This window comes from Trachypithecus francoisi, unplaced genomic scaffold, assembly GCF_009764315.1.
Source record: "Trachypithecus francoisi isolate TF-2019V2 unplaced genomic scaffold, Tfra_2.0 Lachesis_group11, whole genome shotgun sequence".
Taxonomy (NCBI): Eukaryota; Metazoa; Chordata; class Mammalia; order Primates; family Cercopithecidae; genus Trachypithecus; species Trachypithecus francoisi.
This window is the reverse complement of record NW_022681456.1, coordinates 29,211,769-29,235,972: the sequence shown is the minus strand read 5'-3', so window position 1 is coordinate 29,235,972 and position 24,204 is coordinate 29,211,769. Positions and strand designations below refer to the sequence as shown.

The 24,204-nt window shown below is 36.5% G+C and overlaps 1 protein-coding gene across 2 annotated transcripts in view; it reads left to right on the top strand.

Moving 5' to 3' along the window:
• HCFC2 (host cell factor C2) overlaps positions 1-24,204 on the top strand; it is a 42,760-nt gene that overhangs the window by 8,580 nt on the left and 9,976 nt on the right. For both annotated transcript variants that reach the window (XM_033220840.1, XM_033220841.1), the window contains exons 4-12: positions 6,215-6,423; positions 7,521-7,605; positions 9,289-9,395; positions 9,502-9,690; positions 14,235-14,402; positions 15,329-15,381; positions 20,734-20,911; positions 22,946-23,149; positions 23,942-24,015. In XM_033220840.1, coding sequence (XP_033076731.1) covers positions 6,215-6,423; positions 7,521-7,605; positions 9,289-9,395; positions 9,502-9,690; positions 14,235-14,402; positions 15,329-15,381; positions 20,734-20,911; positions 22,946-23,149; positions 23,942-24,015 — 1,267 coding nt within the window. The remainder of the gene's footprint in view (positions 1-6,214; positions 6,424-7,520; positions 7,606-9,288; positions 9,396-9,501; positions 9,691-14,234; positions 14,403-15,328; positions 15,382-20,733; positions 20,912-22,945; positions 23,150-23,941; positions 24,016-24,204) is intronic.

The following is a 24,204-nucleotide window of genomic DNA, read 5'->3' as shown; positions in this document are numbered from 1 at the left end:
AAGTGGTGGGATTACAGGCGTGAGCCACCGTACCCAACCGATTTAGTTTCTTAATTTCATTTCTGGATTGTTCATTGCTAGTGTATAGAAATACAGTTGGTTTTGTTATTTATCTTGTATCCTGTGACCTTGCTGAATTCATTGATTATTTTTAATATTTAAATGGATTTCAATTTTTTTATTACTGTTGATCCTTAGGAGTTCTTTACATACATATTTTTCATATGTTCCAGATGTGTTTTCTAAGTCTTCTCTTTGCCTTTTTTTTTTTTTTTTTTTTTTTGAGACAGCATCTAGCTCTGTCGCCCAGGCTGGAGTGCAGTAGCACGATCTTGGCTCACTGCAACCTCTGCCTCTTGGGTTCAAGTGATTCTCCTGCCTCAGCCTCCCAAGTAGGTGGGATTTTAGGCGCCTGCCACCACGCCCAGCTAATTTTTGTATTTTTAGTAGAGGCGGGGTTTCACTTTGTTGGCCAGGCTGGTCTCGAACTCCTGACCTCATGATCTGCCTGCCTCGGTGCTGAGATTACAAGCATGAGCCACTGTGCCCAGCCTACTTTGCTTTTTTTAAAAAGGGTTTTCAGTTTAGTTTTATCACGTTTGACAATATTTTCTTTTATGGCTTTCTGGTTTTGAATCTTGCTTTGAAAGACTCTCCTTCAGGAATATTATAATAATAAATTTTCTGTATTTTCTTCTAGTACATTCATAGTTTTGTTTCTGTTTAGAACATTAATACATTTGTGATATACTTTTGTGACTAGTGTGAGGCTTTTTCTTTTCCTAATTGATTTTCAATTTTCCCAACACCATTTATTAAATAAGCCATTTTTTCTATTGATTTGAAATTCCATCTCTGTCATATCTTTATTGTATAAATGTGTCTTTCTAGGCTTTCTAGACCAGGGGTTGCAAACTATATCCTGTGGGCCTGCTGTCTTTTTTTATTAATAAAGTTTTATTGGAACACAGCCATCCCCATTCATTTTGTATTGCTGTTGGCACCTTTCATGTTGAAACAGCACAGTTGAGTAGTTACAATAGATTTTATGGCCTGTGAAGCCTAAAATATTTACTGTCGGACCCTTTACAGGAAACATTTGTTGATTCTTGCTCATACTCTATTCTTTTCATTAATATATTTACCTTTCTATCATTAATTGTGGCATTTGCTATAGGTTGTTGGTATGTGATTTTAATAACATTAGGGACATTTTCTTTTCTTTTCTTTTTGAGACAGAGCCTCACTCTGTCACCTGGGGCTGGAGTACAGTGGCATGATCACAGCTCTCTACAGCCTCGACCTCCTGGGCTCAGACAGTCCCCCTGCCTCAGCCTCTTGAGTAGCTAGCTGGGACCACAGGTGCATGCCACCATGCCCAGTTAATTTTTAAACTTTTTTTTTCTTTTTCTTAGAGACAAGGTCTTTCCATGTTGCCCAAGCTGATCTTGAACTCCTGGGCTCAAGTGATCCTCCCACCTTGACCTCCCAAAGTGTTGGGATTATAGGCGTAAGCTGCCATGCCTGGCAGCTTAAGAACATTTAAATGTTCTTAAATTTCCAGCTTATTAGTTTTATTTTTCTCTCTTTTTAACAAGAAATGTATATTGAGATAGTTTAAATTCATTTTGCAGCTTAGTGTGTCTCTCCTTTAATCTATGAATTTTGTGAATTTTTTCTTTGCTGAATCACATTTCTAACATTTATTTATAATACCTATGTTTATTAGCGATTTTGCCTGTATTATCTGGGGGAGTAGGGTGCTATTGTAATCTGATTTGAGTATCAGGATTATGTTATCCTTGAAAACATAATCAGGGTTATGTTCTGAGGTCATGGAAAGCCCTCCATCTTTTATTATATTTAAATAACGTAATTCCTTGAATATTTAGTAGAAATGTTCCATATTTACCTGGGATTGGTATTTGATCTTTGATTGCCTTTTCAATTTCTTCTTTAAGTATTGGTCTATTTAGGTTTCCAACCTTTTGTAATTTTTGGTAATTTTTTCTTTTTTGAGAAGTTACCCATTTATCTAGATTTTTAAATTTATTTCTAAAAGTTATAAGATAGCCAGGTGTGGTGGTACACACCTATAGTCCCAGCTGCTTGGGAGTCTGAGGCAGGAGGATCATCTGAACCCAGGAGTTCAAATCTAGCCTGGGCAATGTAATGAGCCCTGTCTTAAAAATAAAAAAAAAAATATTTATTTAAAAATGTTTTAAAGTTATAAAGACAATTCTCTCTATCTTTAAAATCTCTATATCTTTTGTTATATCTCTTTTCTTATCCCTAAGTGTTAGTATTGTCTAATCAGACTTGCTAGTGATTTGTTATTTTATTTATTTCAAAGAGCCGTTTTTTAGTTTTATTGACTGTTTTTCTTTTTATTTTCTTTAACTTTTTAACTCTATTCCATTTCTTTCAACTTTATTCCTAACCTTTTTTTCTTTTTCTTTTTTTCTTTTTTTTAGAGACAGGATCTCATTCTGTCACCCAGGCTGGAGTGTGGTGACACAATCATAGCTTACTGCAGCCTTGAACTCTTGGGTTCAAGCTATACTCCCACCTCAGCCTTCTAAGTAGCTAGGACTATAGGCACATGCAACCATGCCTCGCTAATTTTTAAATTTTTTGTTCAGACAGGATCTTGCCAGATTGTCCAGGCTGGTCTTGAACTCCTGGCCTCAAGCAGTCCTCCTACCTCAGTCTCCCAAGGTGCTGGGATTACCCGCTTAAGCCATCACGCCCAGCGTCTTTTAAACTTCTAGTAGTTTGAATGCTTTTTCTAACTTCTAATAATTTCAATGCTCCTTAATTCATTTTTCAGTGTTATTTTCATGTGATTCTATCTTTGGCCGTATCCCATAGGGTTTGATACATACTGCTTTTATTGTCATTGATTTCTATTTTCTCTTTAAAAGTAATTTGCTACAATTTTTTAAAGATCTCCAAGTGGAAAGTTTTGTTATTATTGCCAATATCTAGTTTTATTATTTTGTGGTCAGGAAATGCAGTCTATAAAGATGTTTGTGTCTATTTCACAGTCAATTTTTGTGATTCCATAGGTGCTCATTAAGACCATGAGTTCTTGACTGTGTGCAAGGTTGTTTATCTATTAAATCAATGTTTTATGTATTTATTATTATTGATTTTAGAGATGTGGTCTTGCTATGTTGCTCAGGCTGGATAACTCCTAGGCTCAAGTAATCTTCCCACCTCAGTCTCCTGAGTAGCTGGGACTGCAGGCATGTGCCATCGCACCTGGCTCTATTAAATAAATGTTCAAAGCTTTTTTATTTTGTGAGTCTAGGTCTTATCAACTTTTGAGTGACATGCTCAAGTCTCCCACCGTGATTGTGGATTTGTGTTTTGTTTCTTGTATATCTAATTTTCAACTTGTGTACATCGTTTTGTTGTAGATTTATCTTTTGTAAATGGGGCTAATAGCCAGTATGAACTGGATAGCATACTGGCTGATGTCCATTCTCAACAGTTTAAGCCTATTCCACATTAGTTTAAGATAATTTTAATTTTATCCTTGATTTTCATCACTTATACTTAGATTTGGGGTTCTTGTATTCTGTTTCCTCTGTATTCCTGCCCCCACCACCAACCCTGATCAGACTTTGTCTTATAATAGGGCAGTTTTATTCTGCCCTTGTGTTTTGTGTTTTCCATCTACACTGCTTTGTTGCCCTTCCTCCCTTTTCTTGCCTATGCCAGATTTTTTGCTAAGTTGTGATGAAGGAAAACATTTGCATATGTATATGTATATGAGTGTTCGTGTACGTGCATGTTTATACATCTGTGTCTGTGTGTCTGTATGTATATATATGTTTATGTAATTTTTATTTCCTGTTCTGTGAACTGTCAGTTTATATCTTTTTATCTGTGTCTATTGTGTGAGTGGTCATTATCTTGGTTTTTAGGAAAATTTGACCTTTTTTTCTGCAACCTGTGCTAAACTTTTTAAGTTTGTCCTTTTTTCTTTTGGCATTGTTTATGGTGGGGGTTTTTTGTTTTTTGTGTTTTTTTGAGATGGAGTTTCGCTCTGTCACCCAGGCTGGACTGCAGCCGTGCGATCTCAGCTCACTGCAACCTCCACCACCCGGGTTCAAGTGATTCTCCTGCCTCAGCCTCCCGAGTAGCTGGGATTACAGGCGCCCGCAACCACGCCGAGCTAATTTTTGTATTTTTAGTAGAGACAGGGTTTCACCATGTTGGCCAGGCTGGTCTTGAACTCCTAACCACAGGTGATCCACCCACCTCGGCCTCCCAAACTGCTGAGATTACAGGTGTGAACCACTGTGCCCGACCCCAGCCTGTTTTTTTTTTTTTAAACTATCTTATCAACTGCTTTCTATATACTATACTTTGCTTTTTTTCCCCCATTTCTTTACTTTTCCCCTATTTATTATTTTTCTTTGACTGTTTCCCTCTAGTGATCTGAGAATTATATGTGCTAATTTTGTGCATACCTTAGTTGCTTGGAAATTAACACATTTACAATGAAAATATCCTGTTAACCTTGGGAATAAATTACTGTCTTTATTTTAACATTCTTTTGCCTACCTCCTTTTTCTGTATGTTCCATGTATTTTTGAATCTTAATCCAGGTTATGATAAATTTTAAAAATTAACTTAGTAGTAAGTTTTTCTTAGTGGTTATTTAGATCTTATAACCACAGATTTCAACATCAGTTTAGATGTAACCACAAAGTACTACCATTTCTCTAATTCAAAGTATTATTTCTTTCTTTCTTTATTATTTATTTATTTATTTTGAGACGGAGTCTCGCTCTGTCACCCAGGCTGGAGTGCAGCGTGTGATCTCGGCTCACTGCAAGCTCTGCCTCCCAGGTTCACACTATTCTCCTGCCTCAGCCTCCCAAGTAGCTGGGGCTACAGGCGTGCCCACCACCATGCCTGGCTAGTTTTTTGTATTTTTGTTAGTAGAGACGGGGTGTCACCGTATTAGCTAGGATGGTCTCGATCTCCTGACCTCGTGATCCTCCCGCCTCAGCCTCCCAAAGTGCTGGGATTACAGGCATGAGCCACCACACCAGGCCTATTCAAAGTATTGTATTTCTTTTTCTTTCTCCTAGATAACATCCTAGAATTATTTTCCCCAAAACAATTATGTAGCTAAACTTTGAAGTTTTATATGTCCTGAAATGTTTTAATTTTTGCCCTTACACTTGAATAATAATTTTGTAGGAAATAAATTTCTACAAAAGTCATTTTGCTCAAAACTTCAAAAACATGCATGAAACTTACTGCCAATTTCTAAAGTTAAAAACTATGTAGGACATTGCTAGGACATTATAATGAAAATTTTAATAGTTGCAAAGCAGTATTTTTAGTATGCCTCATTTATCCATATGTGTTTATCCATAGACAGAGGTGTCTTAAGGGATATTTACCAAAATATTTTCAATAGTGATTGTTCTGGTTATCTAGTGCCATACAGTAAACTGCCCCAAAATTTAGTGATGCAGAATAATAACCTTTTGATTATGTTCATGGATTCTGTGGGTCAGGAATTTAGATAGGCCACAGGAGGGATGGCTGGGCCCTCAGCTGAGAAGTCTTGAAGGGGTTACTTCTGTGTCTGATGCCTCAACTGCGATGGCTGAAGGACAGACTCAGCTGGTTCTGTCACCCTACATACCTGCATGTGGCCATCCAGATGGTAGTTTTATGGGAGTTGCACTTCTTACATGGTGGTTCAGGATTCCAAGAGTAAGTATTCTACTTAAGCCGTTTAGGCCTTCTGTGATGCAGCCTCAGAAGTCACATAGTGTTCTTTCACCATACCCTATTAATCAAAGCAATCACAAACCAGTCCAGAATCAAGGGAAGGGAACATAGACCCAACTTCCTGATGGGAAGAGTGTCAGAGGATTTGTAGCTATGTTTTAACACCAACAGTTGACAAGTTGTCATTGATAAGAGTGTTGGCTAAATGATAACAGGAATTATTTTTAATCTCTTCTGCTCACTACTGAGCTCCAGAAGAGTGCCTGGTACATAGTAGTGTTTGATAAGTATGTATTGTATGAATGAGGTTTGGGGTTTCTGCTGTCCTAATGCCTTTCTGTACTATATGAACTTTTCATAGTAAGCACATTTTATCTTTATAAATAGAAATAAAATGCAAAGAAAGGGTATATATTATCTGAATATTTTAATTTTTCCTATGATATCCTAGATATTTAAATGATTTTTATGAGTTGGAGCTACAGCATGGCTCTGGTGTTGTGGGTTGGAGCATTCCAGTGACTAAAGGGGTTGTGCCTTCTCCAAGAGAATCCCACACAGCTGTTATATATTGCAAAAAAGATTCTGGAAGTCCGAAAATGTATGTTTTTGGTGGAATGTGTGGTGCTCGCCTGGATGACCTATGGCAGCTTGACTTAGGTAAGTTTAACTTGATTCAGGCTCAGGAATAAGGCAAATTAAAAGATGCTTTGAAAAATATTATTGATTGCAGTATTTATTGAGTTGTACTTAGATTTATAACTAGCACTTGTGGCCCCAGGGACAGCTGATGTGTTATATGAATGGTTGCTGATAAATCAGATTGAGAAAATGAATGTTTGGTTTATGATAGTAACTCTCTTGTGCGTTCTATAAACAGGGTTACCGTATGTCCTGGTTTACCTGGGATGATTCTGGTTTATGCTTATTGTCTTGTGTAATTATCAATAGTACAATACTCCCTTTCACTCTGAAAAATGTCCTGTACAGGATGATAACTTTATATGGTTACCCTATCTACAGGAAATGTAGCATTAACAATGTTATTCGTGGTCAGTAGAAAACCCTTAAGTAGTTCTCTCTAAAGGGATCTTAGGAATGAATGATTGGAGGGTAGTGTGCCTCTCACCTTTGACTATCTTCTGTCCAGTGTACTCTTACTTTAAATGATAAAATCTCTAATATTATTCTTAATTCAAAATTGGTGGCACCCTAAGCACACTTATTTATTACAAATACAGTCATCCCTCAGTATCTATGGAGGATTTATTCAGGACCAAAATCCTCCCCTGATACCAGAATCCATGGATGTTCAAGTCCCTGATATAAAATGGTATAATATTTGCATATTCTCCCATATACTTTAAATCATCTCCACTTGAGATTACTTATAACACCTAATACAATGTAAATACTATATAAATGGTTGTTATACTGTATTGTTTAGGGAATAATGACAAAAAGAAAACATGTTCAGTGCAACCAAAGTTTTTTTGTGAATATTTTCAATCTGTGGTTAATTGAATCCATTGATGCAGGACCCATGGATACAGAGGGCTAACTGTACTAACATTAAGTGTAAATAGATTTCTGATTGGCAGTTTATGTAAGCTGGAAATGTTTAAGATAATGTTCAAATAATTGTTTTAAAATACTTTGTTTTATTTTGGTAAGTCCTTGTTTTATTTTTTGAAATTATGCAAGTTGAAGTAATTTACTGTTGTTAGATCAAGTTGCTAATATATTTTTACTTTTAGAAACTATGTCATGGTCAAAACCAGAAACTAAAGGGACAGTGCCACTTCCACGAAGCCTTCATACAGCCAGTGTTATAGGAAACAAGTATGGTGGTTTTTTGTATTTTGCTTCTGTTTTTTTTTTTTTTTTTTTTAAAACAACTTAAGCACACAAAGAAAGTAACGCTAGTAGTTTCTTAGAAATAGATTATGAAGCTTAACAAAGTTTGATTGTGCTTACTGGAGCTAAAATAATTTGTCTGTAGAAGCAAAAATACTTAATATGCCATTTTCTTATGCTCTCTCTTTTACTTCTTTGCATTCCTTATAATGCCTTGCCCAGAGTAGGCTTTATGTAAGTGTAAACCTGGGTGTTGCCAAACTAATCACCTAACTCACTGTTTCCTTTTTCATATTTTTGGTATTGCTTCATTTGTACTGAGGCACATGCTCTTAATGATTATGCTTTAGATGGCAATATAGAGTTGATGGTTAGAATACAAACTCTGTAACCAGATGGCCTAAATTCAAGACTCAGCTTTGGCACTTGTCATGTATGACCTGGGGCAAGAAAATTTAATATGTTTGTACCTCACTTTCCTTAAGTATACAATGTGGATTAAAGTAAAACCTACTTGACAAGGCTGTAATGAAGACTAAATGAATTAATACATATGAAATGCTTAGAACAGTTTCTGGTATGAAGTGAGCACTCCATAAATGTTGACTATTACTACCATCAACAAATTCCCTTATTTGTGCAACATTGTGCCACAATTAGGAGTACTGTTTAATCAGAATTTAATGAAATAGTTACTATTTCAGGGATTCTACCTTAAATGTAATATTTTAGGAAATGATTGTTGTAATTTAGAACCTAGTTGTTTTTTTTTTTTTAAATAAACTCAAAACCAAACAGGATGGTCTTTACATTTAAACAAAATCTTATACATTTTTATACTTTTTTTTAACTGAAGAGCCATTTTATAAAATGAAATTTTCCATTGAAACCCCAACATATAAAATGGATTTTAAAAAATAGAGCTCTGGCTGGGCATGGTGGCTCACACCTGTAATCCCAGCACTTTGGAAGGCCAAAGTGGAAGGATGGCCTGAGCCCAGGAGGTTGAGTTTGCAGCGGACCATTGTCATGCCACTGCACTCTAGCCTGGGCAACAGGACAAGATCCTGTCTCAAAAAAAAAAAAAAAATCTCTGATTGGCATTAAAAAAAAAAAATAGATCTCTGGTTGACATCAGGCCACATGGGCCCTGATATCTGCCTGATGAGCCTTTCTCTTCCAGCAGCCATCAGGCTTGTCTTAAGAACTCCTAGGGCCCTAAAGGAACACATTTTAAAGTTTTTTGTTTAAGTGATATCAATGACCAAAGTTATATGAAATTTAATCCTCTTCAGTTACTATATGCATACAATTTTAAATTTGACTTTGGATGTCATAGATCAATTGAGTATCTTTCTGACTGAGGTACCCTTAGTATATTATAGGCAATATTGATTTTTAAATATATTATAATTGAAATATTCTTCACTTTAAGTAACTGGCCAGAGAGAAATAATTGTGATTCTGTATTGCTTCATAAAATTGTAAACTCTTGAAAGAAGACCACTTTATTCATCTTCTTATTCCCATTACTTTGACAATGGTAAGTGAATGAATAGTTCTGAAGTTCTGAGTCAACTGATAGGAGAGTTTTCTATTCTTAGCACTTCAAATCCAAGAAGTAAAATGAAATAAGCTACTTTATGTTTTTGTTTTGTTGTTGCTCAGGATGTACATTTTTGGTGGATGGGTCCCACATAAGGGGGAAAATACTGAGACTTCACCTCATGATTGTGAATGGAGATGTACCAGTTCATTTTCTTACCTAAATCTGGGTGAGTTTTTTAAGAGTTACTCATTGAATTAAACTTTATTAATAAGGTAATTTTTGTAATTTTGTTAAGAACAAAAGATTAGTCATGGATATTTCTGTCTTTTCAGATACAACAGAGTGGACCACCCTAGTATCAGATTCTCAGGAAGATAAAAAAAATTCAAGACCAAGACCAAGAGCTGGCCACTGTGCTGTTGCAATTGGCACTCGATTGTATTTTTGGAGTGGAAGAGATGGCTACAAAAAAGCACTGAATAGTCAAGTTTGCTGCAAGGATCTTTGGTATCTTGATACTGGTAGGTAAGAGTAATTAACAAATAAACTTTTTCCTTTAGGTAAGCACTCAAATGTCTGCCTTTTGAGACTTACTGTAAATGTTACTACCTCTGTTTCCCATAATTAAGTATGAATGGAAGAAACAATATGTGTAGTTATTCTCCACTCCTGAGAAGTATATAATTATCCTCTCCTTGAGTGTAGACTGGATTTAAAGACTCCTTTGCAAAGAATAGAGTATGGAAAGGGAAAATAGTAGCTTTACAGAAACCTGGCAAGCAGGAGAAACCTGGCAAGTACCACCTTAATCAAGTGATCAAGGTTAATATCATTAGTGATAAGTTAGTATCATTTACTCCCTAATATCATGTGATAAGTAAAAGTACCTCGGTGGTATTCCCAAATCCATAATCTCAGTCTAACTATGAGAAAATATCAGACAAGCCCAAATTGAGGGATATTCTAGATCTTCTGCAAAGACTATGTGAGCAGTATTATTCAGAAGTTTCAAAGCGAAGGAAAACAAGGAAAGACTAAGAAATAATCAAAAAGTGGAGGAGACAAAGGAGACATTACAGCTGAATGTGATGTTGTGTTCTGGATTGGATCCTGGAACAAAAAAAGACATTAATTGAAAAACTGGTGAAATCTGAGTTGTCTATAGTTGAGTTAATAGTATTACACCAATAATTTCTTAGTTTTAACAAATGTGCTTATATTAGGGGAAGCTGGAGAAAAGGGAAAACTGGGGCCAGGGGGTTATGGCAATGCTGTACTATCTTTGCAACTCTTCTGCAAACCTAAAATTATTTTAAAATAAAAGGTTTTTAAAAAATAGAGGCTGGGTGCAGTGGCTCACACCTGTAATCCTAGCACTTTGGGAAGCTGAGGCAGGAGGATTACTTGGGGCCATGAGTTCAAGACAAGCCTGAGCAATATAGTGAGACCCCCATCTCCACCAAACAAAAAATTAGCCAGGTACAGTGGCTCATGCCTATAGTCCCAGCTTCTTGGGAGGCTGAGGCAAGAGGATCACTTGAGCCCAGAAGTCTGAGTCTACCTGCAGTGAGCTCTGATTACTCCCCTGCACTCCAGTCTGGGTGTCAGAGCAAGACCCCATCTCTAAAGGGGGAAAAAATTATTAGAGTGCCACAATTTTTAAAAATGTGTACCTCACATCAATTTTTAATAAATATTGATTGACAGCTGTGTAGCAGGAATTGTTCTAAATGCTGAGAATATAGCAGCAAACAAGACTGATAGTGCCCCTGCTCTCACAAAGAACTTACATTCTGAGGGGGTACGACAGCAAGGAGATAATGAGCAATAGTGAAACAGATTAACAAAATAAGTTCAGTTTCTGTTAATCATGTGAATACATGAGATAGTGGTGTTAGGTATTGGGCACGGGAGTGGTGGCTGCTTCAGGGTGGGTAGGCAAAAAAGGCTTCTGTGATGAGATGACGTGGGATGTTATTCGACTGGTGAGAAGGAGATACCCACGTAAAAAGGCCAGAGAAACCACTGCAGGAAGAGGGAACAGCACATACAAGGAGTCTGAGATGGGAATACTTGGCATTTTTGGCAACAGATTTGAACTGGGTAAACAAAGAGGAAAGTGTAGGAATGGAGGTTAGAGAGATGACCACAGGACATAGGGCCTTGAATGTGGTGGTAGAATTTCTAAGTTATTTTTAAAGTGCAGCAGGAAGTTACGTGTAAGTTTGAAGGAGAGATGTGACACATTCTGATGTGCATTTTGAAATGGTCACTGGCAGTTGTATGGAAAATTAATTTTTTTTTTTTTTTTTGAGGCGGAGTCTTGCTCTGTTGCCCAGGCTGGAGTGCAGTGATGCAATCTCGGCTCACTGCAAGCTCCGCCTCCCGGGTTCACACCGTTCTCCTGCCTCAGCCTCCTGAGTAGGTGGGACTACAGGCGCCCACCACCGCGCCCAGCTAATTTTTTGTATTTTTAATAGAGGTGGGGTTTCACCGTGGTCTCGATCTCCTGACATTGTGATTCGCCCACCTCGGCCTCCCATAGTGCTGGGATTACAGGCGTGAGCCACCGCGCCCGGAAAATGAATTCTAAGTGCACACTGCAAGACAAGTTAGAAATCTCTTGCAGTAGTCAAAAAAGTGTTTTAGACTATAGTGGTGACACTGGAGGAGGGGAGGACTGGATAAATTCAGGATACATTTTGGAGTTCTTATTGACAGAACTGGATGATAATTTGTGTGACAAGCGACAGAATGGAGGATGAAGTTTTTAGCTTGAATTTTACTGAGATAGAGAAGATTGAGAGAAAACAACATTGTGGAGAAAATCAAGAGTTCCATTTAGACCATGCTAAGTTTGAAATAAGATCAAGCAGGCATTTGAATGAATAGATGAATCTAGTGGCCATTAGAGAAATTAGATCTGGAGATGTAATATGTGATGTTACATGAGAAAAACAGATTATAAAACATATAATGACTCCAGTGTTTTCTTTTTTTTGTTTTTGAGACGGAGTCTTGCTCTGTCGCCCAGGCTGGAGTGCAGTGGCCGGATCTCAGCTCACTGCAAGCTCGGCCTCCCGGGTTCACGCTATTCTCCTGCCTCGGCCTCCGGAGTAGCTGGGACTACAGGCGCCCGCCACCTCGCCCGGCTAGTTTTTTTGTATTTTTTAGTAGAGACGGGGTTTCACCGTGTTAACAAGGATGGTCTCGATCTCCTGACCTCGTGATCCGCCCGTCTCGGCCTCCCAAAGTGCTGGGATTACAGGCTTGAGCCACCGCGCCCGGCCGACTCCAGTGTTTTCAAAATTATAAATAGAAAACTTGGAAGGACACACACCAAAGCATTATCTGAGAGCTGAGATTATACATTTTCTTCAAAGCTTTTCTGTTATTACTTGTCTGTATTTTCCACAGTAGCATGTGTTGTTTTTGTAATGTAAAAAGAGTTTAGTATTAAAATTAAGATAGTTGAAAAAATAATGAAACAATTAAGAGAGTAATTGCTTCCTATGAAAGAAGCATGTACTAGCAAGCAAGAAAAAAAGATAGAAAATTGAACTTACTGGTTCATCTTTGAAATTGGAAATTATTAACTGAAGTCTAAGGATAAGCTTCAGTCTCTGAAATTGGATGAAAAAATGTGTATGACTGAATTTTCTCTGTAGGGATTATATCACTTTGAGCAGATTCTCTAAGGGATCTATGACTTAAAAAGATTTAAAAAATTGGATTTGAATGGCCTGTTTTTCTATAAACCTTTTCATAATAAGTTTTAGATATCAGTATTATTCTAGAAGTAATCATGGCCACGATCATAAGGGCAAAATATAGATTTTGCTTTTCCTCTTGATAAGTTAGCATCAGTTTTGGTGGAAGAGGGGGCTCATCTTGTTTTTTTTTTTCTTCACTTTTAGTTAAACTTGGTGCATTTGATAGCATGTAAAAGAGTAATAGAATTCCATGAGGCTTTCTATGAAAAATCACAGTTCTTTGCTCGCACCTTTCCTCATTTTACTTGCTTTACAAGCATTTATTTGTTCTTAACTCTGTTAAATGATTCTTTAGGTATTTACTTCCATATCTCTATATCACACACATATATTATTACTTTGATATATATATATATTTTCATTCAGGCAATAATGTGCTCACTTTCTGCTATGGAAGTTGAGGATTTATCTCTTCCTCCCACCATTCCTTTTTTTTTTTTTTTTGAGATGGAGTCTCACTCTGCCACCCAGGCTGGAGTGCAGTGATATGATCTCGGCTCACTGCAACCTCCACCTACCATGGTCAAGTGATTCTCCTGCCTCAGCCTTCCAAGTAGCTGGGATTACAGGTGCCAGCCACCACGCCTGGCTAATTTTTGTATTTTTAGTAGAGACAGAGTTTCACCATGTTGGCCAGGCTGGTCTTGAACTCCTGATCTCAGCTGATCCGCCCACCTCGGCCTCCCAAAGTGCTGAGATTACAGGCGTGAACCACCATGCCCAGCTGGTAGTACAAGTCTTGATAAGGGGGTATTAATTTCAGAGAAGTTATGCTTTTATAAAATATCATGTCCAAGTTATCTTTGCTAACATTAACAGAATTGCTAACATGTATGCTGTTGGCTGAAAATTGGCTCATAAAATTAAAGAATATTAGAACTTCTAAGAAAAATGAAATAATGTAGCTTTAATACTTAGCTCCCCTTGCCTCTCCCCAGCCTCCCTCAAAAAAAACTCCTTCTAGGATTCCCAGCTTCCCCCAAAAAAACTCCTTCTAGGATTAAACACATTTCTGAATCTGATGACTCAAATAGTTCAGTAGTTTCATACTGGATTATTTTGTTTATAGATATATTTGTCCAAGAAAATAAATAAATAAATAGAATAAGAACCCCGAACTATTTTTATTTGACCTACTATAGCTGCATTTATCTGAGTAAACTTTCCTTGCCTTGGTAAGCAGATGAAATGTTCATTGCTGATGTTTTCAAAGCTCCAGTCCAAACAAACTATATCAGCAAACCATTTATATACTGGAAACTTAAATGTATAATATCTTTATTGTTCTATAGAGAAACCACCAGCACCATCTCAAGTACAGCTGATCAAAGCCACTACCAGCTCCTTTCATGTCAAGTGGGATGAAGTGTCTACAGTTGAGGGCTATCTTTTGCAGTTGAGTACGGACTTGCCATACCAAGCTGCATCATCAGATTCTTCAGCAGCACCAAATATGCAAGGTAACATAATTTTCATGCTTAAAGTATGTGTGCTCACATGCTTTTAAAAATATATACTGCAGGCGAGGCATGGTGGCTCACGCCTGTAATCCCAGTACTTTGGGAGGCTGAGGCAGGTGGATCACCTGAGGTCAGGAGTTTGAGACCAGTCTGGTAAACATGGTAAAACCCCATCTCTACTAAAAATACAAAAATTAGCTGGGTATGGTGGTGCATACCTGTAATCCCAGCTACTAGGGAGGCTGAAGCAAAAGAATCACTTGAACCCAGGAGGTGGAGGTTGCGGTGAGCTGAGATCATGCCACTGCACTCCAGCCTGGGCAACAGGCGAGACTCTGTCTTAAAAAAAAAAAAATACACACACACACATGCATGCACACATATACTGCAGTACGTATATGTGTGTGTGTGGGGGGGTGGGTGTGTATACATATATATACATATATGTAGAATATCTGCATAAAAGTCTGGGATTAGGTTTGGTTTAAGAAATTTTATGGCATTAGGTCCATGCCTGATAATACATTGTATTTCAGTTCTGAAACTTGGCTGTCTTACCATTATGATGTAGTAGAATACATAGAAACGTAGGATAGATTGTGTTTTCTGCAGTTCATTTTTGTGTACTTTCCTAATTTGACATATTACTTGACTTCAGCAGATTGGCTTTAATTTGCTTTCATAAATATCTCAGCTTTTCAAAAGTATTTTTAACTAAATAGGCCTTGGAAGTAAAAGCAAACACAAATTTTGCACATTTTTCCAGAGAGAATTTCAGTCAACTTAAGCAAACTATTAAGAAAACATATAACCTTTGGTAAAGATACTACTTTTTAAACTTTAATATGTAACTTTAAAAATATGTAATTATATTTTATTGAAGCTAATTAAGAGCATATCAGTCTGAACCTTTCTCATTCCTGCAGGAGTCAGGATGGACCCTCACAGACAAGGCAGTAATAACATCGTTCCTAACAGTGTAAGTAAAAAAGTGTATGAAGGTCATTGGATGTTTATGGTTATAGTTTCAATTTTTATTCAGATTTTTAGCATACTACTACTCTAGAAGAGGGGTCCTTAATCCTGCCTGCACTTGAGAGTTATCTCTGAGCTAAACAAACAAACAAACACACACACACACACAGATTCCCAAGCTCTTCCTCAAATCTAGTGAAGCAGAATCTTTAGTAAAATGCCCAGGCAGCTCTGTTTTTAAAGAAAGCTTCACAGATCACTGTGACAGAAGCCTGAATTGAAAACCCCAGGCCAAGAGAAGCCTAGCTGCATTACACAGAGCATCAGACTAATTCAATGTAATGTGTACTTACATGTCTATATTTTGCCATTTCTAAATGTCACACAGACATCTAAAGATGTACTTCAAAAATATGTATAAAATATTTTCTTTACTATGTATTTTGTTTACTGAAAAATATCAGTTACTAAATTGAACACTTGTGAGGTTATTTCTTGTTTATGAAGTGCATCATAATAGGTCTTAGTAGAGACTAATGAATATGCTTACTAAGATTATTTTTATTTGGTAAACTGCCGTCTACCTCAGTAGACTGTTTTCAAGGAAAATGATGTAGGTATTGACTAATATGTTCTGAGTGTGACAGAAGACCAGTAAAGGCATAGGTCTGGAAGTATATCATGTCATACTTATAGTATGTCAGGAAGGTGTTATTACAAGTAAAGCTCATACAGTTTGTAAGTAGCCTGTCATATTAGACATAATATTTCTGTTATATGTAGTCATACGTTATATGTTGATTATATACTATGTATGTGTATATATATGTGTGTGTGTGTGTATCACAAATTTAGATTATACTGTAAAGCTTATGATGAAGAGCAGTAGCTTCCTACCCTGTCCCTCCTACTCTTGATTTCTGTTCCCTAGAAGCAACTACTTTAAACTACCGTAGCTTTCTTTTAGTATCTAATTATGCGCAGTTGTCCTTCTGTATCTGCAGGGCATTGGTTTCAGGACCCACCCCCCCACAGTCCCCTCGATATTCAAGTCTTGTAGTTGGCCCTGTAGAACGTGCAAATGCAAAAATTCGTCCCTCTGTATCCACAGTTTTTGCATCCTGCGAATACTGTATTTTCCGTACGTGTTTGGTTGAGGACATGGAACCCACAGATATGGAGCACCAATTGTATTTCTTAAAAATAATCCACGGCCAGGCACGGTGGCTCACACCTGTAATCCCAGCACTTTGGGAGGCCGAGGCGGGCGGATCGCAAGGTCAGGAGATTGAGACCATCCTGACTAACATGGTGAAACCCCGTCTCTACTAAAAAAAAAATACAAAAGATTAGCCGGGCATGGTGGCGGGCACCTGTAGTCCCAGCTACTTGGGGAACTGTGACAGGAGAATGGCGTGAACCCAGGAGGCAGAGCTTGCAGTGAACCGAGGTTGCACCACTGCGCTCCAGCCTGGGTGACAGAGCAAGACCCTGTCTCAAAAAACAAATAAATAAATAATAATCCACATAGAAATGGACCCTCACAGTTCAAACTCATGTTGTTGAAGGGTCTACTTTTAGATCAATTGTCTTCAATAATGAAAGATGACAATTTTAATGATCTCTTACAATTCTGCCTTATCCCCTCCTTTCCTGTTCCCACATCCTTCACATATTTTTAGTAGAATTATGGCTTGATGTTTATACTATGATGGTGAAACAGTTGCAGGTGAGCCATGTAGTGTGCTATGAGAATTACTCCTTTTTCATGCAACTTTGTTTTTCCTGGCATTAACTGCCTCACTTTTTCACTTGCTTGGTTTTCTTCTTCTCTATCATTAATTCAAAATCAAATTTTCCAAAAAGTTATAAAACTTAAGATATTTGGACATAAAGGTAGTTTCTTTTTTCCACCCTTGGAACAGTTCCTCCTGGAGCCCCCTGTCCTCTAGGCCTGCTGCACAGCTGTTACCTTAGAACTACCTTCTCTGTTTCATAGTAGGAATTTATCTCTTTCCTGTGTTACAGCCCATATTTCTTGACCTTATTTCTTCCTCTTTCTTTGTGTTTTCCTTTATTTTGTTGCAACCCCCTGAGATGTGGGCTTATGAAAAGTAAAGTTTTTGAGATCTTGCATATCTGAAAATGTCTTTAGCGTATTTAACTGATAGCTTGGCTGGCTTATAGAATCCTATATTGGAAGTTTTTCCCTCAGAAATTTATAGGAATTTTTGTAGTGTCTTTTAGCATTTGGTGTTGCTATTGAAAAGTGTGATGCCATTTGTATTCCTGATCCTTTATATATGACCTAATTTTTTATCTTTTTATCCCCAGTATTCTGAAATTTCAACAATGATGTGCCTTAGAGTGTATGTCTTCATTTGGTGTGCCTCACCCAGTGGACCCCATTGTTCTGGAAACTCATGACCTTCATTACTGATGATTTCTTCCCTCAATTTCTTTTCATTTTTTTTTTTTATAAACTAGTCCTCTGATTTTGCTTTTTATCTTCTGTTTTCTCTGTCTATTCCAATTTTTATATTTTAAATATATCCAACCACATATTTAATTTCTAAAAGCCTCATTTTATTCTTTATTTCTGTTATAGCACCCTATTCTTGTTTCATAAATATAATATCTTTCCTTCTCTCCTGAAGAATTATACTTTAAAATATTTTGGAGTTTTAGTCTGCTCTTTATTATGTTTCTTTTTTGCAAGCTCTTTTTTATTTTTTAATGTGTTTTAATCTTGGACTTCCACATTAGAGGTTGTCATCAAGTGTCTGCTGATGCTTGGCTGTCCCTTTATGTTTAAAGTGAGGCTTTAAGAAAGCCTGGAAGGCCTATGCATGTGGATGTGGCTTGTTGCTTAGTAAACCTCAACAAGAGTAAGTAGGTGGGGACCAACAAATGTCAATATCTGTGGGTCTTTTTTCTTAGACCAATTAGTTTCCCCTAAGAATTCTCCAACCTCTTGCTTAAGGGTTATGAGCCTGGCTGTCAGAATCTGGGAGCTTAGTAAGGGGATTGGAGGGAAGGTATATTTCTGTTCAGCATTTAGACTTTCATTTAATTCCAATTTTCAGTATGGCGCCTCTCCCCATACTTGCCTGTATCATCCTCATACTTGTATCACTCGTGGGATACTGTAGTGTAGTCTAGAGACTCACATTTCAACCTTTATACCTATTTTCCATCTTCAGCTAGAATGGAGGAGAGGAATTTCTCTGCCTTGGTATGCTGGGAGAGCAGAACTAGGGCTACAACACTTCTTAAACAGGCTTCTGTGTGACAAATTTCCAGCGTTTTCTTGTACTCTGCACCTCTGCCACCACTGACTGCCCTGGGCCCTGGGGCACAAACAGGCCACATCTTAGTGACTTTCCACTTAGGAGAAGAGTCTTAGCTCCAGCTGTTCTGTTTTACATCTTATCTACTATTTTCTTTCCTGCCATTCTCTTTTTTCTTAAAAGGTTATAGCTTCATACTTTAAAAAATTCCTTTTTTGTCATTTGAATTGGGTTTTGGAGAAATCTCCTGAAGCAAATGTGTTTAATCTATCATGTTTAATGAAAATTCTCAGGATTTATTTATACTTATTTTATAAAATTTCAGTTAGACTGAGTGTCTGATTTTAAGCAAAAAGCACATTCCAGATGTAAGGATTTTGAAATGAAATAAACCAAATTCGAATTCTAGCTGTTACTTACTAGCTACCTGCCTGTAGGTTTGTAACTTAAGTTCTGTGAGTATCATTTTCTTCATCTATAATGGGGTCAAGTTATCTTACTAATAGGATCCTTGTGAAGATTAAGTAAGATTCAGAGTTTATGGATATATATAGTACACTGCCTGCCATAATGCCTGGCATAGTTGTGGCTATCATCATCATCATCACTTATAAACAGTACCACCACCAATTAAGGGCAAGCACAGGGCATATTATAGACAAGTATCCTCAGAGCCATGAGAAATTATGAGCTGACAATAAAAATAGAGACAGAAAAGTAACAGAAAAACAGGTAATTAGAAAGAACAACAGTATTAGGGTATTTGAATGAATACAGGTCACTTTTATGGTTAGGTAGACCTGTAGGTATAATAACTGATAATTCACATTGATGACTTGAATTATCAAAACATTTTAAACCTAGCAGCTGGGTTCTGTGGCTCACACCTGTAATCCCAACATTTTGGGAAGCCAAGGCGGTAGATCCTTCAGCTCAGGAGTTCAAGAACAGCCTTGACAACATGGCAAAACCCCATCTCTACAAAATATAGAATAATTAGCTGGGTATGCTGGTGTGTGCCTGTAGCCCCAGCTACTTGGGAGACTGAGGCAGGAGGATTGCTTGGCAGGTGGTGGCTGCCGTGAACTGTGATCGTGCCGCTGCAGTCCAGCCTGGTCAACAGAGCAAGATCCTGTCTCAAAAAAATAAAAAATAAAAATAATTTTTTAAGGCCAGGTATGGTAGCTCACTCCTGTAATCCCAGCACTTTGGGAGGCTGAGGTGGGTGGACCACCTGAGGTCGGGAGTTCAAGACCAGCCTTTGCCAATATGGTGAAACCCCGTCTCTACTAAAAATACAAAAAATTAGCCAGGCATGGTGGTGGGCGCCTATAATCTCAGCTACTCGGGAGGCTGAGGCAGGAGAATCACTTGAACCTGGGAGGTGGAGGTTGCAGTGAGCTGAGATCGCACCATTGTACTCCAGCCTGGGCAACAGGAGCAGAACTCCATCTCAAAAATAATAACAATAATAGTAATAATTTTTTTAAAAGTTTGAATGTGTTTATTATAGTGTGTTTAAGAAGGTTAAGAAAAATGTAATTAGGGAAATTCTTATCCAAAATACCTCATGCTGTAGGATAATTTTATGTATATGTATGAAATCTTTATATGGAAAACTCAGTCATATAGAATAGTTTATTTGCTTGAAGATTCTATATAGCTGAGATTTTACTTTTGGAGTTATCATATTTTTAGGATACATGTCTGCCCTTTAAGAAAATTTGACCAGATCCAGTAGCGTTGTTCTCTCCTGTGTTATATATGTATTTGCTTGTGATACTAGCTACCACTTATTAAAATGTAGATTTTTTTTCCTCAAAATATACTCTCCCTTTCCTCTTCAAAACGGATCTTTTGAGCGTGGAGATTAAGTGAAAAGAAATTGTTTTCTTAGAAACTATTATAAAATTGAATAAAAATCCTGTAGAAATTAATAATGTAATTTTTGGGTGTTTTATATTCTGATAAAATATTTAAATTGTAAATTATTTTGCTTGTTTTTTACATGTATTTTTATTTCATTGAATATTGCTTACTACAGTAATCTGTTATATTTCTTGTAGATCAATGATACAATAAACAGCACAAAAACTGAACAGCCAGCCACAAAAGAAACTTCAATGAAAAACAAACCAGACTTCAAAGCACTGACGGATTCTAATGCCATTTTATATCCATCTTTGGCATCAAATGCTTCTAATCATAATAGTCACGTGGTGGATATGCTAAGGAAAAATGAAGGTAAATGGATGACATTTTAAACTAAAGCTTTTTATAAAATTGGTAGGGAATTTAATAGTCATTGAAAAAGTAAATGTTGTACAGTTTTGATCCATTTTCCTAATAGCAAAAAACTGCCATATTCAACCTGGTTAGAATGATGGTTTTTTTTTTGTTTTTGTTTTCCTTTCTTTATATAACTTTTATTATAAAATTACATAAAGTTATATAATTACTGAATCTCATAACTTGTATTCTAGTACAATTAGAAAAATTTTTCCTTTCGATAATGTAGTAGCCTTTTATTTTTTCTAATTTTATTTATTTTATTTTTTTATTTTTTTTATTATACTTTAAGTTCTAGGGTACATGTGCATAATGTGCAGGTTTGTTACATATGTATACTTGTGCCATGTTGGTGTGCTGCACCTAGAATGATGTTAAAATACTAAGTAAGCACTTACCAATAGTAATGATTGGTTATGAACTATGGAATTTAAATGAGGCAAATTTTTTTTTTTTTAAAGAATAGCCTCTCCATCAGGAAGAACTATAGTAGAAAATGATTAGGAGACTTGTTAGGGATTCTTTTAGGACTCCAGGAGATGCATAGAGACTAAAGCAGTGGCTGAAATGGAGAGGAGAGAATTCATCATTTAAGAGACTTTTAGAAGGTTTCATCTATTAGACTTGACAGCTGGCTGTATATGAGAAATAAAAATGAGTTGAATATGACTCCCAGTGTTTTGGGTTGGATATGAGAGTAGGTAATGATAGTCTTCATCAAAATAGAAAATATAGGAGCAAGAACGGATTTTGGAAAACATAGGTTCAACTTGGAACTCTGTTTTTGAGGCACTTCATGAATATACTGGTAAAGATTTCTAATGGGCAGTTGGATACTTAGGCCTGGAGTCTAGAAGGCAGTACTAGGCTAGAAACATAAATTTAGAAATTAAGAGTATTTAAATGTAATCTCCAAAAGAGCAAGGATCTTGTTGACTTGTTCACTGCTAGATTCCTAGCACCTGGTGCAGTGCCTGGGAGATATGTATGGATTTGGGAATGGTATTTAACGCACAGAAAAATATGTAAGGGCGACAAGAAGAAGGCTTAAGTTTGTGAGGCATAATCTATGTCTGCCTTATTTCACCATTATAAAAACAAATACAATATCTCATACATGGTAGACTTCACTGTTATGGAATGAATGAATATACGTTCTGGGGGGGAAAAACACAGCTTCAAAAAGGAGTATGTGGTCAGCATTGTTTACAGTGCAGAAAAGTCAAGTAAATGAAAATTTAAAAATACCCCCTAGAAATCATTGATGTTTGCCAGAATTATTTTATTAGAGTAGTGTACTAGAAATCAAATTTTGGGGAGATCAAGGAAGTATAAACTGCTCTAAAGGGAATTAGTAAAGGGAAAGGGTAATTGGTGGGAATTGTTGGGTAAATGAAGAGGTGTGTTGTTTGCTTCAGGAATTTGATATTTATGGGCCAAGGACCAAAAACTACTGACAAAGAATCTGAAAACCCTAAAGAGAGAGGAATGATTGATGAAGGTCCCAACATATAGGGGAAGGAATGGGACCAAGAATACAGGAAGATATATTCAGATTTTTTAGGAGAGAAGTCAGCAAATCTTCTGCAATGGAAGATAGGGAGGATGAGCACAATTATTAGTACAATTCCAGTTTGCAGCCAGAGAAGGCAAAAAATTGAGATAATTCATGCCTAATGACCTCTAATATTTTTTTCCTGAAATGAAGGGCAGAGCCATTTGATCTATGATTTAGTGAAAAGTCAAGAACAATGGCTCAGTGTTTAGAATGAACGAGGAAGGTAAAAAGTTGGACATCCATTATGGATATAATGCACTTTATTTTTCTAAACATTTTATGCCTAGTGGTTAATTCATACTAATACCATTTGTGGTGCTCATGTATGATTTTAAAACTGAAAGTACCAAGAATCATATGACAAGAACTATAAGACACAACAATTATCTGCAGATGTTATATTAATAATTACCTTTTCCCTTTTATTTTAGGTCCTCACACTTCAGCAAATGTAGGTGTTCTAAGTAGTTGCCTGGATGTAAGAACAGTAATTCCTGAAACTTCTGTATCCAGTACTGTTTCCAGCACACAAACTATGGTAACCCAGCAGACCATTAAAACTGAATCATCCAGTACAAATGGGGCAGTTGTTAAAGATGAAACTTCACTAACAACATTCAGTACCAAATCTGAAGGTTTGAAATGTGTTTCACATACTGTATTTTGAGCCATTTATGTATGTAAATTCATCAAACTTACTTGTCTTAGATGGGAATTGCATTTCATCTTGGAATTTTGTTATTAGTCATTTCAACTTAATTTCTGTGAGCAGGAGTTTTCATTTGACCTAAATTTAACTTTTAGAATCTTTAAGAATTCTCTTTAGTTTTTGTTTTCTTTCAATCATGACTTTATGGATTTTGACCATATATTTACCTTTATCAGCTTTCATCTTTCCAGAATGTAATGTAAACAGATAAAGCATTTCAGTTAAAATTATTTTATAAACTATTCTCTGCATAAAATATTTAGATTAGCACACACTACTGAAATACAATCAGAATGTGTCTTTCCTACTGTGAATAAATTTAGCAAACTGTTTTTTAGATAAGATTGATTCTAGACTGTGTATTAACAATTCTTCCAACTTGCTTGATTTCTAATTTGATAAATTTTTATTCTTTTGAAATAGGAATTGTATTGCATCTTTAGTAAACATTCTCTGAAGTTCTAGCTAGTCATCAAACCCTTAAAAAAATGAAGTTTATGAATTGTTTTGAGTTAAAGGGTCAATATTACTACTTACTGTCAATAATAGTATAATACCCTCTGGCTGTTTTTTTATTGTGATAAAATACATATAAAATTTGCTGTCTTAGCCATTTTTAAGTTTACAGTTGGTGGCATTAAATATGTATTTAAAAATTATATTTTAATGTATCTGATAAGTTATGTAAATCTTATCTGATAAATTGTTTAATTTTTAGTTGATGAAACATATGCACTGCCTGCAACGAAGATCAGCCGTGTAGAGACACATGCTACAGCAATGCCGTTTTCTGTAAGTACATGACCTGGTGATGATGCATGTTTACACATGATTATGTACTTTTAAATGCTGAGCAACTTCTAAATAACTTCATAAAAAGATTCTCAGGTCTCAGTAATGAATTGACATACATTTAGAAATAAATGATTGAATAGGAAAATGTTCACAGTATAATGTTTAGTGAAAAAGCTGGATAAAAAA